Source organism: Saccopteryx bilineata, chromosome 1, assembly GCF_036850765.1.
Source record: "Saccopteryx bilineata isolate mSacBil1 chromosome 1, mSacBil1_pri_phased_curated, whole genome shotgun sequence".
Classification (NCBI taxonomy): domain Eukaryota; kingdom Metazoa; phylum Chordata; class Mammalia; order Chiroptera; family Emballonuridae; genus Saccopteryx; species Saccopteryx bilineata.
This window is the reverse complement of record NC_089490.1, coordinates 308,538,267-308,558,354: the sequence shown is the minus strand read 5'-3', so window position 1 is coordinate 308,558,354 and position 20,088 is coordinate 308,538,267. Positions and strand designations below refer to the sequence as shown.

The 20,088-nt window shown below is 36.8% G+C and overlaps 1 protein-coding gene across 1 annotated transcript in view; it reads left to right on the top strand.

Moving 5' to 3' along the window:
* HOATZ (HOATZ cilia and flagella associated protein) overlaps positions 1–20,088 on the top strand; it is a 34,048-nt gene extending 13,960 nt beyond the window's left edge. Inside the window, exons 4-6 of the mRNA XM_066253648.1 lie at positions 15,837–15,896; positions 16,496–16,548; positions 18,990–20,088. Of these exons, the coding sequence (XP_066109745.1) occupies positions 15,837–15,896; positions 16,496–16,548; positions 18,990–19,047 (171 nt within the window). The 3' untranslated portion in view covers positions 19,048–20,088. The remainder of the gene's footprint in view (positions 1–15,836; positions 15,897–16,495; positions 16,549–18,989) is intronic.

Here is a 20,088-nt window from a genome sequence, read left to right as displayed (position 1 = left end):
AAACAATGTATGTATCTATATGCACTTCATCATTGTATTATTTTCCTCTGATAAGGTATGTTAGGCACATGAAGTGGTCAAGAACGCTCCCAGAGCCTGAGGTGATGCAGTCATTTGTCTACTTGGCTCTCGAGATTTTACAGTTCCCCAAGCCACTGTGTGGGTAATATTTGCAAATTCACTTACTAGCTACAATTTCTTTGTAACTCTGAAATCAATACTCATGGTGCTTTCACAGTCCTTATTAGACGTTCACAGAACAGTGAAAATTCTGAGTTAACCAAACACACACATTCCTCAGTGAGGATGGATAGGTGATGAGGCTCTGCCCTTTTGTTTTGACTCTTACACTAGGAACAAGTTTCCTTCTTGCAGTTTTATTTAGTGCCATATTTTTAGCTTTTTAAAAAATAATTTTGCTGTTTAAGCCTGACTTGTGGTGGTGCAGTGGATAAAGTGTCGACCTGGAACACTGAGGTCACCGGTCCAAAACCCTGAGCTTGCCTGTTCAAGGTTCCTCCCCCTTTCTCTCACTCTCTCTTTCTCTCTCTACTCTCTCTCTCTCTCTCTAAAAATAAATAAAATCAAAAGAAATAAAAATTTTAAAAAGCTTCCAAGGGCCGAAGCACTGTCTAGTGTTCTTAAATGCAAGAAGTAGTGGTGTGTCCTATGGGGGAAATACATGCAGTAGATGAGGTTTGTTCAGACATGAGTTATAAGTGATGCTGGCCAGGAATTCAATATTGATGAATCAACAATGAATTTTAAATAAGGTGTCTTTAAAGAAAAACACACATAAAACAAGGTTATATATTGATCCACTGATGAAATGTGATCAAAGGCAGGCAGGAACCTAGGAGCAATGCTTCAGTATTTGCTAACCAGTGTTCACAGCAACTTTTTTTTTTTTTTAGTGAAAGGAGGAGAGGCAGAGAGAGACTCCTGCATGCTCCCTGACTGGGATCCACCCGGCAAGCCCACTATGGGTCAATGCTCTACCCATCTGGGGCCCTTGCTCCTTTGCAACTAGATCCTTTTTTAGCACCTGAGGCGGAAGTCATGGAGCCATCCTCAGCGCCCAGGGCCAACTTGCTCTAATTGACCTATGGCTGCAGGAGAGGAGGAGAAAAGAAAGAGAGAGAAACAAGAAGGGGAGGGTTGGAGAAGCAGATGGACACTTCTCCTCTATGCCCTGACTGGGAATTGAACCCAGGACTTCCATATGCCAGACAGATGCTCTACCACTGAGCAAACCAGCCAGATCTCACAGCAACTTTATAGAGCATAGCTACCACAAATAAGAATTGACTGTACTAAAATGGGTTGAATTGAATACAGCTCATAAAAATTAAGGGATATTTCAAAATTAACATGAAGCAATAAAAAAAGAAGCATTTGATGTTTTTTTATTAAACAAGTACATCAGAAAAGCAAACAAGTCAAAGAAAGTTGTTCAATTATGCAAATGAGATGCAAAACCAACTTTTATTTCACTAGTGAAAATGCACTATACAAAAGGCTGAAAGTACTGGAGTATCTGCACATTCCATGATCCCCTAATTTTTGTAGTTTAATATACAAAGTCTCTCACTATCTGCCTCCCATCCCAGCCTCATTTACTACCATTCCCCTTTAAGTGCAATTCACACTACAGCCACTGTGAGCCACCTGTGTTTCCAAGAATCCACCAAGGTGTTTCATACCTCTGTGACATTGAGCCTACCGTTTCCTCTATCTGGAAAGGCCTTTCTCCCATTCTTGCCATTTACCTAATGCCGACTTTTACTTAAAAACTATTCAATTGTCACATTCAAGCTTTCTTATCCTTACATACTCCCCAATCTGATACAAATGCCCTTCCTTTGTGCTTCCCTAGGACCCTGTACATTCCCTTGTCATAATCCTGACATATAGTGCTGTGGTGTAGCTGATGTATTTCTCCTACAGGCTCTACATTAAGGATAAAAAGCATAACTTCTTTGACTTTATAATCACAGGACTGGAAAAGTAGTAAATGATTGCCTACTCTATCAAATAAATGCTTACGAATGAGTAAATGGATGATTTAACTTGTCTGGACAAGGATCCTGCATGATAGTCTCATTTCTTAAACTGATGGCATATGAGACACTCATTTCATAGGAGGACAGTTCAAAATAGGATTAACCAAGACTCAGAGGCCTCACAGACTCATAGGTACTGACCAGGCATGTAGGCAGTGGTGCGAAAGGATGTGCAAGCAACAGAGTAAAAATAGTCTTTAGGTCACAGAAAAAAGCCACAGCAGATGAACATTATATGTTCTTTGAAGGAAGTGATACCAGGAAAAGACAATAGAAATTTAAGGTCATGGTGCCAAGTTTCAACAGCATGTACAAAACGTTGATATTATAATTAAGATATAGGGTCAAGAGTGGAAAATAAGCCAGGACTACTGTCCCAGAGTAGCTAAGATACTAGACAAGGAAACGAAAAAAAAGAATTGAACAGGGGACAAGACAATATTCGATACAGGACGTTGGTACAAGTGAGGGGCTTGGCTATACAAAAAAAAAAGCGCAAAGTTGTAGAAGTATATACTGTTTCCCCAAACTATAGTCACATTGCTAAACAGGTGTGTTATTCCCTGAAAACTATTTTAGAGCCATCAATGTATATGACAAACAAATTGACATAACATGGTAATTTGGGGTTAAGGAGGAGAGCAAGCCAAAAAATATTATTTAAAAGTCAGCTTACAGTCTGACCAATGGTAGTACAGTAGATAGAGCATCAACCTAGGACACTGAGGCTTATGTTTGAAACCCCAAGGTTGCTGTCTTGAGCACAGGCTCATCCATCCTAAGCACAGACTCACCAGTTTGAGCACGAGATCATTGACATGATCTCATGGTTGCTGGCTTGAGCCCAAAGGTCACTGGCTTGAGTCTCAGGCCATGGCTTAAACAAGGAGTCACTGGCTCAGCTGGACCACCCCCATCAAGGCATGTATGAGAAGCAATCAATGAACAACTAAACTGATGCAAGTACAAGTTGATGCTTCCCATCTCTCTCCCTTCCCGTCCCTCTCTTTCTCTCTCTCTCTCTCTCTCTCTCTCAAAAAAAGTAAAATATAATTTATATAATTTTTAAAAATCAGTTTACAGTTTATTGTATTAATGAGGTAAACTCTATTAAGTAACTTTTAAAAAGGCATGTTTTCATGGTAACAATAATTCAGTAAAAAACTAGTTGTTTAGTACAGTAGTCTCCCCTTATCTATTCAGGAGATGTGTTGCAAGGACCCCGGTGGATGCCTGAAACCACAGATAGTACTGAGCCCTATCTATACAGTTTTTTCATATACATACCTACCTATGATAAAGAGTAGTTTATAAATTAGGCACAGTAAGAGGTTAACAATAATAACTATTAATAAAATAGAACATTTATAACAATACAGTGTAATAAAAGTTATGTAAATGTGGTCTCTCTCTCTCTCAGAGTATCTTATCATACTGTCCTCACCTTTCTTGTGATTTTGTGAAACAACGCAATGCCTAAGTGATGCGATAAAGTGAGATGAGTAATGAAGGCATTGTGATGCTCAAGGCATAAAGCATTGGGATACTATCAGGGTTACTTGAATGCAAGCACTGCAATACCATGATAGTATGATGATTGAGACAGCTAAGTAACTATCAGGTGCATATTGTATACATGATGGAAACCTGGACAAAGATATGATTCACCTGCAAGGTGGGACAGAGTGGAAGGGTATGAGGTTTCATCATGCCACTCAGAACACCACTCAATTTAAAACTTACGAGTTTTTTTATTCCCAGAATTTTCCATGTAATATTTTTGGACCAAAGTTGACCCCAGGTAACTGAAACCATGAGAAGCAAAACCACTAATAAGGTGGAGATAACTGTATATCTAAACTCTGAAACTTTTATTATAAAAAATAAATTTTCAGAGCACCAAATACGTAAAAACAGAAAGAAAAATGATTTGCTAGACACTGGAGCACAATAATGAAGAGCAACAAAAAATCTTTTAAATATACACAGATTGTCCTTACACAAATTTTGCAATCTAATCAAGAAGAGAAATATTTATGAAAGAATTGCGCATGGTGTTTGGAGAACATTTAATAGGTCAGTATTGAACCAACCAAGGGAATCAGGGAGAATTTCTACAAACTTTAAGCTGAGATTTGAAGGAAGAATTGACATTAGGCCAGAAGGAGGGGTGAAGGAAGCTTTGGGAAAGTATTCCAGGCAGCAGAATCAGCCAGCAAAGACCCTATGCTTTGAAAAGACAGCACATTTCAGAAGATGAAAGACCAGTGTGGTGATATAAAGGTTAGGCAATAGTAAGGACAAATTAGAAGCCACAGAAGGGTGTTAGGTTACGGGATGATAATATCAGATTTCTTTGAAAAAATTCAGAAGACTGTAATATGAAGAATGAATTAAAAGTGGCCAGAGGAGAAGGGGGGAAACTAGAGTGGACTCATTGCAATCATTTGTTGGAAAGTGATGGTAGCTTGGATTAAGAAAAGGTAAATAGATTGGAGAGATATTTAGCAAGAAAAACAACTAGGACTTGAGTTACATATCAGATATGGAAGGGGAGGCATAGCAAAGTATCAAAGATAAATCATGGGTTTTGGATTGCTTACCAGGATGGGTGGTGCTGTATTCTGAAACAAGGAACATTAAATGAAGCTCAGGTGCTGAAGTGTTTTTGGAGGAAGCGGGAAGTTTAAAGTTCAGTTTAGACTTACTGAGTTTGAGATATCGTTGATATAAGAAAAGAAAAGCCAATTTGAGCTGTCAAATAGACCAGTGAACATATGGGCTAGAAAAGCATGGGCCAGCCTGACCTGGGGTGGCGCAGTGGATAAAGTGCCAACCTGGAACACTGAGGTCACTGGTTCGAAACACTGGCTTCCCTGGTCAAAGCACATATGAGAGTTGATGCTTCCTGCTCCTCCCCCTCCTTCTCTCCCTCCCTCCTCTTGCTCTCTCTCTCCTTCTCTCTCCCCTTAAGAATAAAAAATAAAATAAAAGCACAGGCCAGAAATGATATAGAATCATCTGGATTGGGGATCCCTCACAACTTCCTTCTTCCTAATGGGTAGGACTGGGAAGACATACCTGAAATTAAAGTCAGTTCCATTCATCATATCTATGTAACCATTAACATGATGAAGACATTAATTATTTGTTTGCTGAGGACAAGCCTTGATAATTATTGCAAACTGAATCATCAATAGTATGGATGTAATTCAATCATATACAGAAGTTTCCTTAATATATAATATCTATAGTTTATTGAATTTTAAAATGGAGTGCTCATTTTATGCTCATATTTTTCTCAACACTAAAATTCAAATTCCAGTTATTGCTTTTTAAAAAATAAGTCTTTTTTTTTTTTAAGTGAGAGGAGAGGAGATAGACAAACTCCCGCATGCACCCGGGCCAGGATCTACCCAGCAACCCAAACTATCCTCAGCACCCAAGTCCACACTCAAATCAATGGAGCCACTGGCTATAGAAAGGGGAGGGAGAGAAGGAGTAGAGGAAGGGGAATAGAAGCAGATGGTTGCTTCTCTTGTGTGACCTGACCAGGGATTAAACTCAGGACTTCTGCACGCAGGCCTGATGCTCTATCTACTGCCCCAACTGGCCAGGGCCAAATCTAAATGCCTTTTAAAACAACAGTAAATCAGTTTTTAAAGTCACCTATACTTTTACTCTCATGCATTTGTTTTGTGTAAATGTTTTAAAACAAAATCTCTGTTCTTCAAGTGATTACTGGTTTTTCATTAAGATATATGTAACAGAAAAAGAAAATACACATTTTTCTTCTTCAAAACAGATAAATTAATATTTTATTGAAACCCACATTTTAAAAAACATATCAACTCACTCTTATGTAATGACTGATACCTTTTTTTCTCTTTTTAGTAAGCTTTTGTTTTTTAAATGAAATTGTATATGTCAGGGCTGGGAAATGAGCCAGGATCAAGCAATTTCCAGAAAGTACAAACAGGTGCTTAGTTAAGCATTTTTTTTCTGCAAGTCAGCATTCTTCCCCTCTCTGATTAATAATCCTCTAACATCTTTTATCCATTCCCATAGATTACTGTTTTAGGTCTACTTTCTAAAAATCAGACTAGTGCTAGAGAAAGCCTTTTTCAATTATTATTCAGGCTATTTTTAAAGTGTATAGCAAATCATTTGAGGGCTAGCAGTTCTGTATCTCATTATAATAGAAATAAATTTACTATAAGAAATCATAGAATCTACATAGCATATTTCAATTAATAGGTACAAGGAATGGTAGTAAATTCATAGAGTATATTCATAGTTGAAGCATTCTTTTATCAGAATCAACAAGCTAAGAGGTTCATACTGCCTTTTGGAATCAAGCCTAAAGAGAGACTTTTTACTAATACATAGTTTTACCACAAGCTAAGAAAAATTCTCACCTTCCTCAAGATTGCATTTGTAATGTCAAACAGAAACAGAACCTATTAAGAATTAAGACTTTGTATAGAATAAAAACTAAAATCCCCTAGCGATCCTATTGGACATTTAACTCCCAATCTTTGGCACAGATTTAGAATTTAAATTCTGGAGCCAAAAGAAAAAAAAAAGATAATGTTCTCAACCTCTATAAAATCATAAAACCTTGGTTCTGCTTAAGTAATTTTCTAAATTTAGAATGTAATTTCTGGTCCTGAAAGGTGGCTCAGTGGAAAGAGCATTGGCCCAACTTATGGACATCCCCAGGTTTGATTACCAGTCAGGATTCATAGGAGAAGCAAATATCTGTTTCTCCCCTCTTCCCCCTCCCCCTTCTCTCCCTCTCCTTACTGCAACCAGTGGCTCCATTGGTTTGAGTGTGGCCCCGAGTGCTGAGGATGGCTCTGTTGAAGTGCATTAACCTCAGTGCTAAAAATAGCTTGGTACTTGCATTGGCCCCAGACAGGGTTGCCGGGTGCGTCCTAGTTGGGGCACATGAGGGACTTTGCATCACTATCTGCTCTCCTCTCACCTAAGAAGTAATAATAATAAAAAAAATTTAACTTTACACAAAGCTATATGTCAAGTCCTCAATATGATGCCATTCAACATCCTACCTGTATACCTCTCTCCCAGTCAAGCCAGGCTTATCACCACCTTTAAGCCATGTCTTTTTTGTATTATGATCACTGAACAAGCCCACTGCTTCCCTAGTTGCCTTTCTCCCTTTGATGCATTATTTTTAAATACTTAGATTATTTATTCTGAAGCTTCTTTAAGGTTCTAAATTTCTACGTTATAAATTTTTAAACTTATCCTAAAATTCAGCAATAAATTTTTATAAATATTATCTTCTTTTATGTGCTTTCTTTCACACTTTCTGATGTTTGTGTCATGAGCATATATTGCATTTATATTCAGGAAAAGGAACAAATAATTTTTAAATTCTTTCATTTCAATTAATATATTTCTCCCGGTGCTTTTTACTTCATTTTCTTAATGTTTTATGCTTTCAGCCCATTTGCTCCTCCCACTATATAATAATAATATTTTTGAGAACTAATTATATAGCATATAAACTATAAGTCCTTTACTCACATTGCCATTTAATTCTCAGATAAACCCTGAAAAGCATTAAAATACCTCTATAACAGTTATGAAGCTGAATCTGGACCATGTAAGTGACTTTTTCAAGGTCACACATCTAAAATACTACAAAAATAGTTTGGGCCTACGTCAATCTGGCAGTGAGGCCAAGCTGCTCAACTACTATGTCATACTGGTTTCAAGAGATTCAAGATTTTCTAAGTATTGGGATGGTTGCCAAGTAACTAAGCAAAAAGCTAATTTTTAAATCAATTCAATACTGCTGTAAGATATTTTAAGATTAAATTTAGCAAATTAATTTTTATAATACAGTAGTCAAAAGAAAAAATTGGTAATGTAGAAAGGTTAGGGTTAGGGTTAGGGTTAGAGTTAGGGAAATAACCCTAACCCTAACCCTAGAAATAAAAACTACCAGATACTATCTGATAAATTTTTCGGTCAAAAAAATATCAACAATACAAGGAAGATATGTATTTTCACATGAAAACCAAATCTTTTAAAAAAAGAATCTTCCTTTTAAAGACCTATGTGTATATGTGTGTTAAGAGCTTTTTTAATACCTGAAGACTAACTAAAGAGAAAGTTTATAATACACAGGAGAATTGTGGAGAAAGGAATTTTCACCACACAATTCAATGCAAATAATCTTAGATATCTTTTGTTTCTCCTTTTTTCTTCCAAACTCTATTCATGAATAGGTCAGAGATTGAATCATCAGAAATTCTTTTCCCAATTCTTCTACATTTTGGAAGCATTGAAAGAAAACTTTCCTGTCATCACCATCATCATCATCACAATATAACAGCCACCATTTATTAATTATCCACCATATGGCATGAATTATGTTAAGCAATGTTTGTATTATCTTAAATTCTCACAAGTTTCCTTATAGAGAACTGATGATGGATCCCTAATTCAGACTAGAGAGTGTATGTAGATTCAGAGAAATGGTTCTTTGATTTATCCAAGATCACAAACTTCTAATCCATGAATTAGTGATTACAGTGAGGAGGAAAGATATTATTTGCCATTAATCATAGCAGAATTGAGATTTAAATAAAAAGTAGAAATCTTGTCCCAAAATAAATAAAAAACTTTGCAGGCTCATAAAAGGTAAGATTAATATGACTTGAGCAGAATGGTGCAAAGCCAAAGCACCAGCATTCTTGGCCCGGTTGCTGATACAGGTTCTTCCTCTCACGTGTCTCAGAGCATGCCTGAGCATTGCAGCTTCTCTTGAAGGTGTCAGGACAGAATATTCATCTTGAGGAATCATTTAGCAATGCAGCAGCTTCTGTGGCTTTGCAACCCCATTTTCTGTATCTGAAAAGCTTTCTTCCCTATTGTTATCTAGTGACTACCACTTTCAGGTCCAAGCTTGGACATCACCTCCTCTGGGACATTTTTGAGTCCTCTGAGAGATACATACACACTCTAGTCTGAAATAAGGATCCATCATCAGTTCTCTAATTGAACTCTATATTTACCCTATCATAGCACATTTAAAACTACTTGTCTTTTTCTCCATAAGTCTGCAATCACTTTGCCGGCAGGAATTGTGTTTTGTTCAGCCCCTGGCACAATAATATGATATCATAGGTGCTCATTAAGGATTGACACATGTCCCTCAAAAAACAAAAATAAAAAATCAAACAAAAAAAAAACTGTGTTGAAGTTCTAACTTCTGCCACCTCAAAATGTGACCTTATTTGGAAATAGTCACTGTAGATGAAATTATGCTCAGTTATTTCTTGCCTCTAGTCTTTTTAAAAATCAGGATTTTTTTTCAATTATAGTTGACATACAACATGATATTAGTTTCAGATGTACATCTCAGTGTATAGAATTATATAACATACTGAATCATCAACCTGATAAATCATATACTCATATGACACCATACATTGTTTTTATTAGAATATTATTGACTATATTCCCTATGCTGTACTTTACAACCCCATGACTATTCTGTAACTGCCAACTTGTACTTCTTAACCCCCTTACCTTTTCCACCCAACCCCCAACCCCCTCCCGTCTGGCAACCATCAAAAAGTTTTCCTATTTATGAGTCTGTTTCTGTTCTGCTTGTTTGTTTATATATTTTTGTTAAACTCAATCGTTCATGGATATGTATTTGCTAACATTTTATTGTTCGTTCTTTTGATCTTTTTTTTTCCTCTTCTTAAAGAAGAGTTTAACATTTCATGTCATACTGGTTTGGTGATGGTGAACTCCTTTAGCTTATTCTGTCTGGGAGCTCTTTATCAGTCCTTTAATTCTAAATGATAGCTTTGCTGGGAAGAGTAATCTTAGTTGTAGGTCCTTGCTTTTCATCACTTTGAATATTTTTGGCCAGTCCTTCTAGCCTACAAAGTTTCTGTTGAAAAATCAGCTGACACTCTTATAGGAGCTTCCTTGCAGATCACCGGCTGCTTTTCTCTTGCTGTTTTTAAGATCCTCTCTTTATCTTTAACTTTTGAGTTTTAATTATGCTGTGTCTTGGTGTGAGCCTCTATGGCTTTATCATATTTGGGTCTTGTATTTTCTATTTCCTTCACCAGATTAGGAAAGTTTTCTGTATTATTTTTAATGGGTTTTAATTCTTGCCCTTTCTCTTCTCCTTCTGGCACCCCCATGATACAAATGTTGGCATGAAGTTGTCCCAGAGGCTTTTTACAATCATCGTTTTTTTAAATTCTTTTTTCTTTTTGCTGTTGTGATTGGGTATTCCATACCACTGTTTTGATTCTTGGCTTTATCTACTCTACCGTTGATTCCTAGTAAATTATTCTTCATTTTACTTAGTGTATACTTCATTTCTGATTGGTTCCTTTTTATGGTTTCCATGTCCTTTTTTATGGTGTTGAAGTTCTCTCTATGTTTATCTACCCTTCCCCTGAGTTCACTGAGCACCTTTTTAACCAGTGTTTTGAACTCTGCATCTAGTAGATTGCTTGTCTCCATTTTGTTTAGGTCTTTTTGGAGTTTTGCTCTGTTCTTTTATCTGGGACATGTTTCTTTGTCTCCTTATTTTGGCAGCCTCCCTGTGTTTGCATCTATGTATTTGGTAAAGCTGCTACATCTCCCCAGCTTGGTTAAGTGGTCTAATGTAATAGGTGTCCTAGAGAGTCCTGGGCACAGCCTCCCTGTTCACCCAAGTTGGGCACTCCAGGTGCAGTTCACTCCCCACTCACCAACACCATGTGGGCTGTGTGCACCCTTCTGTTGTAGTTGAGCCTTGATTGCTGTTGGCACATAAATGGGATGGGTTTACCTGCAGGCCAAGTGGTTGTGACCCACAAAGACTGGCTATGACCACCATGGAGAATCAGCTGTGCAGGGGCCCACTCCTGGAGCAAGACTTATTTCAGCAGGACTCTGGTGATGACTGAACCTGCCTTTTGAATATGTAGCTTGTGGAGGTGGTTGGGTGGTGTTTCGATGTGATCTAAAGCGGTTCACCAGGTATGCTGGTTCTGGGTCTCCCAAGAGGTAAAGATCAAGGTCAGCCACCACCTCTGTTCAGCCTGGGGCCACCAGGCACGTGCTGCAAAGTGATCTGCAGATGGTCACTACTTTTTCTAGGCTTGGAGGTGCGCAGGAGAGGCCGAGCTGCACACCAAGGGAGACTGCTGCTAGTGTCAGGCTTGGGTTCACTTACTGAGAGGAATGGGACATGTTGAGGCCAGATGTTGCTTGTTTGAGAAATTTTGGGAAAGTCTGAAGCATGAGCTGGCAGAAGCCATTGTTTCTTTTCTGAGCCCTCCCCCCACAGAGCCCATAAGCAGGTGCCATACCTGGGCCTCCTTCAACCTGGCTAACACTGTTCCCCCATCCTGGTGATTCCCTGAGACCCTGCCCCATCAACTTCCAGGTTCACCCAAGCTGTTTCTTTTTTTTTTATAATTTTATTTTTTTAATCCAAGCTGTTTCTAATTTACTTATTTCACTTAGTATAATGCTCTTAAGGTCCATCCATGTTGTTGTAAATGGAAAGGTATCATTTTTTTCTATGGCTGAGTAGTATTCCATTGTATATATGTACCACATCTTCTTTATCCAATACTCTGTCAAAGCACAATTTGGTTGGTTCTGTGTCTTGGCCACTGTGAATAATGATGCAATAAACATAGGGTTGAATGTGTCTTTGTGTACCAATGTTTTCAAATTTTTTGGATTGCTGGGTCATATGGTAGCTCTATTCTTAACTTTTTGAGGAATCACCTTACTTTCTTCCATAATGGCTGTACCAGTTTACATTCCCACCAGCAGTGAATGGGATTCTTTTTTCTCCACAGACTCTCCAACACTTGTTATTACCAGTCTTGTTGGTAATAGCTATTCTATTACCAGGTGTAAGGTGGTATCTCATTGTACTTTTGATTTGCATTTCTCTAATATCTAGTGAAGATGAGCATCTTTTCATATATCTGTTTGTTTTCTATATGACTTTATGGGAGAAGTGTCTGTTTAGATCCTCTCTCCATTTTTTAATTAGATTGTTTTCTTATTTGTTGCTTCGCTTTGTGAGTTCTTTATATATCTTGGATATTAACCCCTTTTGGGGGTTGTTGTTTATAAATATCATCTCCTATTTGGTTAGCTGCCTTTTTGTTTTGTTTTCAGTTTCTTTTGATGCGCAGAAGCTTTTTAGTTTGATATAGCCCCATTTATTTATTTTTGCCTTTACTTCCCTTGTTTTGGGGGATCTAATCATAAAATGTTCTCTACGGCCAAAGTCTATAAGTTTAGTACCTATGTTTCCTTCTATGTATTTTATTGTTTCAGATCTATATTTAGGTCTTTGACCCATTTTGAATTAATTTTTGTGCAGGGGGGACTAACCATGTTCAAGTTTCATTCTTTCGCATGTGGCTTTTCAATTTTCCCAGCAACATTTATTGAAGAGGCTTTCTTTTCTCCATTGTGTGTTTTTGGCTGCTTTGACCATATTTTTGTGGTTTTATTTCTGGGCTCTCAATTCTGTTCAATTGGTCTGTGTGTCTGTTTTTCTGCCAATATTATAATGTTTTGATTATCGTGGCTCTGTAGAATAATTAAGTCAGGTAGTGTCATACCTCTGGCTTCATTTTTTTTCTCAGGACTGCTTTCACTATTCAGGGTCTTTTATGGTCCCATACAAATTTGGTGATTCATTTTCTTTTTAAAATGATATTGGGATTTTAACGAGGATTGCATTAAAATGTATATTGCTTTGTGTAATATGGCCATTTTAACTAGGTTGATTCTTCAGACTCATGAATATGAATATTTTTCTATTTTATAAAATAATGCTTTGTAGTTTTCAGTTTATAGGCCTTTACATCTTTTGGTAAGATTATTTCTACGTATTTTATTTTTTGTTGCAATTGTAAAAAAATTTTTTTTCACTTCATTTTCTGAAGTTTCATTGTTGGTAGATGGGAAAGCTTTTGTATATTTATTTTGTACCCTGTGACTTTATTGTGTTTATTGTTTCTAAGAGTCTCTATGGAGTATTTGGGGTTTTCTATATACAGGATTATGTCAACTGCAAAAAGTGATATCTTTACTTCTTTCCTGATATAAATGCTTTTTGTTTATTTCTCTTGCCTGATTGCTCTGGCTAAGACTTCTAGTACTATGTTGAATGAGAGTGGAGAGAGTGGGCATCCTTGTCTTGTTCCTGATTTTAGAGGAAGAACTTTCAGTTTTTCATCATTTAGTATAATCTTAGCTGATGGTTTGTCATATAAGGCCTTTATTATGTTGAAGTACTTTCTTTTCTACCCATTTTATTGAATGTTTTAAACATAAATGGGTGTTGTGTCTTATTGAATGTCTTTTCTACATCTATTAGTAGAATCATATGATTTTTGTCTTTAGTTCTATTAATGTAGCACATTACATTGCTCAATTTGGGTATATTGAACCATCCTTGCACTCCTGGAATGAATCCCACATGAGCATGATATATCATTTTTTTAATGCATGGTTGTATTTGATTTGCTAGTATTTTGTTTAGGATGTTTGGATCTGTATTCATTAGGGATATTGGTCTGTATTTTTCTCTTTATTGTGTTGTCCTTGCCAGGTTTTTATATCAGGGTTATGTTGGCCTCACAAGATGTGTTAGGGAGTATTGCTCCTTCTTTTATTTTTTGGAAGAGTTTGAGAAGGATAGGTACCAAATCTTTTTTTTTATGTTTGGTAGAATTCACTAGTGTAGCCATCTGGTCCCAGACTTTTATTTTTGGGAGGTTTGGGATAGTTCTTTCTATTTCCTCCCTGCTTGTAGGACTATTTAGGTTTTTCACTTCCTTGTGATTCAGTCTAGGAAGATTATATGGTTATAGGAATTTATCCATTTCATCTAGATTCCCTTCTCCATTCCCTTTTACCTTTCTTCTTCTTTGATATACCCATTATTCTTATATTGCTCTTTCTAATGGAGTGAGACAGTTCTTATAGAGGTCTATCATATTTTTAAATTCTTGACTCTCTCTCTTCTTCTCTCTGTATCATCTCTATTTGCCTGCCTTCAATGTCATTGATTTTCTCCTCTATCTGGCCTGTTCTATTAGCTAAACTTGCTAGCTAATTTTTCAATTCATGCATTAATTCTTCATCTCTGTTTTTAAAGTTTCAGTTTCCTTGGTAAAGTATTCATTTTGTTTTCTGAGGTCACTAAATGTCTATCAGCATTTCCTTGCATGTCATTGAGCATTTTCAGAACCTCAATTGTGAATTTTTTATCATTTAACTCCAAGGTTTCCTTGTGACTATGATTGCTTTCTGGAGATTCTTCATTTTATTTCTGGACTGCATCTCTTTTTTGGATAGTCATTATATTAGTTGTCTCAGCCTTTATGACATTTGAGAGTGGTATTGTTAAGAAATCAAGCAGAAAACGACAACAAGAAATAAAAAATAGAAAATAAAAGAGAAAAGCTACCAAAAATTAAAGAACAAAAATAATAAAAAAACAAACAAATAACAAAAAAACCCACAAAAAAAAACCATTTTAAAATAGGTTAAATAAACAAGTGAATGAAAAGGAGTAGTTTTGCATTTGCAAGAGGTTTTTCTGCTTTTTCCAGTAGGTGGCACTTGATTACAAGCTTTAGCTCTGTAAAATCCCCTGGCTGACTTCCACTGAGATGTTGCTGTCACCATGATGGGGTGGGGCATGCTGTGAAGGCTTTACGGTTACAGCAATGGCAATCTCAAACCTCCAGATCAGAGGGAGATTAAGGTCGGTTGAGGCCCCGGGCACAGAAGAAAATATTGGGCCCCTTAAAAAAAGGACAGAGATAGGGAAAATAAAAATACATGTTAACCATATTTTTAAATAAATTAAAAATATTATGTATTAATAATGTTAAAATTGCAGAGATGAAACCAAACTTGGTGTCATTAGAAAAAAGTGTCAAGTTGGGGTTTTGTGGGGCCCTTCAGAGGTCAGGGCCCAGGGTGTGTGCCCGACGTGCCTGCCATTAAATCCACCTCTGTTCCAGGTGCTCCCTCCTGCATCTCAACACACCAGGGGACCAGACATAGAGCACCTCCGTTCTTCAGGGGAAAATGTAGCCCTGTAGAACTAGCTGTGGAGTATGTCTCTGCCACTCTCTGTGCCCTTTGAGGGGAAGGAGGTGGGATCCGGGAGCCTGGGGGGCTGCAGTTTGTATTTCTGAGTCTCTGTCTCAAGTGTCCGTTGCTGGCAGACCCTGGGAACATTGGCAGTAACCCCACACTCTACTGTTGCTTTGGTTCAGTATCTCTCCAAATGCTCCCCAATCTCTCCGCTCCTCCCAGTAGAAAACCCCGACACTCTGGGTCCCTGGCAGATAAAATCCCACACAGTCCAGGCCTCTTCCCTGTTTACATCAACCTGAGACCCACTTCAAGTGCTTCACATCTCTCCACCCATCCCATTATCCTCCCCACTTTTAGTCTATCCAATGCACAGATCCTTTCAGGCAAGCCTGCTAGCCCAACTGGGGTTTCTTTGTGGAGTTACAGCTATTCAATTTGTTGAAATTTCAAGGAGAGAGATCAAGGGTATCTCTCACACCACCATTACTCTGATATCCAAAAAAAAAAATATTTTTAAATTCTGCCCCAAAATGCAAGAAGAAAAATGGGAAAAATTTTACCTTTAATGCACACAAAACTTTATTATTAAAGAGTAAAAAGATTCACCCATTTCTTTTTTTCTCTCTCTCCAAACAGGCTAAAAGGAGGGATGAGATTATCCAACTCTTAAGAAAACAAAGAGAAGAAAGGATCTCGGTAAGACTGATGGGCATTTGGATAAATCTACCTGGGGGTGGTGAGCTATGTCAAGTTCACAAAGATTTTGTAGATTAACCTCTTAAATCTAGACACACATGGTCCAGAGCCTTATATATATATATATATTAGAGGAGGGCAGAGTATAGATGTCAGATAATTTGGCAATCCTTGATAAGCCAAAGTACCTGCAGAGTGTACCAGTTGTGCTGACAGAGAAATGAGGGATTATTGTCAGTGAATGTATTTTCACATAGTATGAAACTGTAGGACATTAACATGGGCTACTTCAGTGATAATATTTGTTTTATCATGACTGATTTTACTTAGATCATGCAAAAACAAATGCTAAATGAGGAGAAACAAACAATAAAAACAATAATAGCACCCTGTACACTTGTGAATTTACAAATACACTCTGCTGAATGAACCCAAATTCCTTAACCTGGAACATTTCTGACCCCACAGTCTCCAGATTTAAGAAGCTAGTCTGTATAAATTCTGGGTAAATTTTATCTCAGATTTTTTTTCTCAAGTACATTTCAGTCAGTATAAGAAGTAAATCATTTCCATTCTAATTTTATTTTTGTTTTGTTTAGAAAGAACTGATCTCCCTTCCTTATAAACCACAGACCAAAGCACACAAAGCAAAGTAAGTTCACTTCTGTCGAATATTCTCACTTTTCTAGTTCCCTCATAAAGCAGCACTTCTTTTTTCATATTTACTTTGCCCACTATGCAAAGTAAATACGAAAACCTACCCACTGATTTAGAGATTTATTTCCTTGACTACACTTTCTTCTTGTCTACACTACAGCCTGTGTGTTCACTTCCTTATCTGTGAAATATGCAAGCAAAAGTTGGTGTAAACAGGAAAGTAAATCAGCCTTGGTTGTATCTCTGTACACATTCTCTTCCCCTCCTTTCTCAACCTGGGTTATTATATTCATCTGCCCATGCTCTTCAGCTCCTCTCTGCCCTACCCACAGATAGCTTCACCTGCAAATCAGTGAGTCTGCTCAATTATTAATGCTGGTATCACTAATGTCATGCCTAAGGTTGCTAAATATAAATTCATATAGCAGAACTTTACCCTCATAGTGGTTAATAGCCTTACCCCTGGATAATGTTAGAGCAGGACCAAGCACATGGTCCAGAAGAGTTTAAAGAAAACTTTCTTCCACTAATAAAAAATCCTAATAAAAATTCTCTGTTTTTTGTATTATGACTAAATTCCAAATATGGCTAACAACATTAATTTGACAGGTATTTATTTGCATACTACATTCAGGGAAGAACAAATAAGAAAGCGATAGAATTTTTATTCTTATCTTATTGCTAATGAAACTAACTCATTTTAATGTTATCAAATTTTATTAAATAAAAATTAATATATGCACACTGATTTTAAAGACTTCTGAAGATCATTCAATTACCTGGCTATATTGTTTATACAATGTTCAGCAACTTAATTTCTTGCATTTTATCCAGATGATTAGACTTAACTTCTGAGAAAAACTAGTCCAATCAAAAGATTCACTTACCTGATTTAAGTAATGAATAAAGACTACTACTTGAATAGCATCAAGATATATTTCTTGGTGCTTCAATTTCTGTTCATATTTTTGTAGGAATGATCAGAATGTTCCTTCTACTACCCATGTGGATATTCCCAAGAGTAAAACATTATTTTACAGCTTGAAAAGATAATTCCCTTAATGATTTAAATGCTTACTCAATTTCTTTTGTATATCACCTTGTTAATTCTCCCTCCTCTGTCCTGATACCTTGAATTTCATTCCATTTCACTGTGACATCTTCTTCCTCTGAGCTTCCTATATTGTTACCATCTTTTGTCAATGGATGAAGCACTACTTTGTGCGCATATTTTATAATTATTCTACTGCTGTTATCTCTTGAGCTGTTATTTAATTTTTCACATTTTTATAACTTGTCAATAACTGTATTGCAAGTTCTATTAGAAATTGGGTCTCCCAGCACTGTCCAGTTGGCTCAATAGTAGAGTGTTGGGCCAATGTCTGGAAGTCCTAGGTTCAATTCCTGATCAGGGGACACAGAAGAAGGGACCATCTGCTTTTCTACCACCCGCCCTCTTTTCACCTCCTGCAACCATGGCTCGATTAGAGCAAGTTGGCCCTGACAATGGCTTCTTGGCTTTACCTCAGGTGCTAAAATAGCTCAGTTGCTGAGCAACAGAGCAACAACCCAAATGGCTATAGCATCGCCCATAGGGGGTTTGCTGGGTGGATCCCAGTCCAAGTGCATACAGGAGTCTGTCTCTCTGCCTCTCCACCTCCAACTTAATAAAAAATAAAAGGAAAGAAAGAAAAGAAATTGACTTTCCCGAAGTGCCTAGCACACTGCTGACATTTATGAATTCAGAAAATATTTGTAACGAAAAATACAATGTATTTAGAAATATGTGGTTCGACATTACCTAATTTAGAAAGTGATGTTTTTAACTGTAAATTAGTTTATAAACTTTTTTTAATTTTTGGAAATTTTAGACATTTTGTAAAATACTGTACTTTAATTTTGCCCTCTTTTTTTCCTCTCTCCATCCTTTCCTTCCTGCCCAAACATGCCATAGGTATACAGATATACCCTTACCATTCCTTCTCCAACAGATCTTAAAATAATCCAAGTCCCTTTCTGTCCGAAAGAACTAGAAACTGTATACAGAGTAAGATTTTAGTAACAATATATCTATTATCCACCCCAGGAATATTTCATTATAAAGAGGGCTGACTAGAAAGAACAACGGATAATCCAAAGAAACCAATTGCTAATGATGAAATCTTTCGAGTTTGACCCTTGGGTGAGCAAAACATATTTAGGGTTATGAGGTCTTCTCCCATGCCCTTCAGATCATACTCTGCAGTAGTGTGATCAGAAGTGTGAACCACTTCTTCCACATATAAATTTACACGTAGTTGAAAAATCTAATGCATTAGTCACAATCCAAGACAGTACATCTTTATTGGGGAAACTTTCCAAAGTTGTTTCTACGCCTCTTTGTGTTCACAACTACAGAGTTCTGTGTATGGAACTGATCCATGTTATTGCCAACAGGAAAGTGATTCCAGAGTCAAATAAAGAAGATCAAGAAGATGTCAAAGCCTTGAACTAATGTGATTAATACATGATAGAGATTGGCTTACTTAGATCATTACTTTTGAAACAACCTACTCTTATATCAGGATCACTGGGATCATTAATTAAAATAGACAAAAGAAATAAAAGTTAAGTATGCAGACTTTTAGGAATTTTACCAGTTATTGAATACTCGTATCTATTTTTCTTATTGTACACTACTATATTTGACACCACTCAAGAACCATCTCTGTCATCTTATACATTCTCAAACTCCTACTTACCTTGTTTTTATTTATTTCCAGAATTGCTGTATTTGGTCTATATTATGATTATCAGATAAACAAGAAACAGGGCTTTTTGTGTCCCAACTTGTAGATCACCAGAAAAAACAATAAGGACATAGGGATGAAAGGGCAGTCCTATAAACTTTAGTCTTCTCGCTATAAAAAATATATATGTGTCTGTTTCCCAAAATTTGGATTATTTAGTTTCTGGAAGATGTCTGAAGTCAGAAACGAATAGCTTCTAGTTCAGTGAATAGCTGGCTTAACATTCCTATGTCTTACACACAGGTACACAGTGCCAGCCTTCCTCACTTTTAAAGGTCATTCCCTGGTATGTAAAATTCAGAACTCTATTATTAAAAGAAGTAGAAATGAATATTAGTGGAAAACTAGCAGTTTCTGCCACAACACTATTTGAAGAAAAAAGTTTTGAACCAAAAAAGGTAGTCAGGCCTAGAAAAAGAAAGTTTAGAAAGTTTTAAAATGGGAATCTCATCTCAGCACTATTAAGAATAAAATGTAACTTATCACGGTAATGTGTTTGTCTGCCAGACAGATAGCTCTCTATAGTGAAAATGGACACAGCAGGCTATCAAAGCCTAAACTTTCAAATCATGTAACTAATTCCTTTTGTTCTAATTCCATGTTCATTGAGTAATCTTTTGCCCAGAGGGAGAGTATGTGTTCAATATGCCAATGCAAACATCAGTTTACCTGATGATTATATTTTTCAATATGTAAATATATTAGTATCTCAGATTGGATTTGAACTTATCAGACTGAGGATTGGA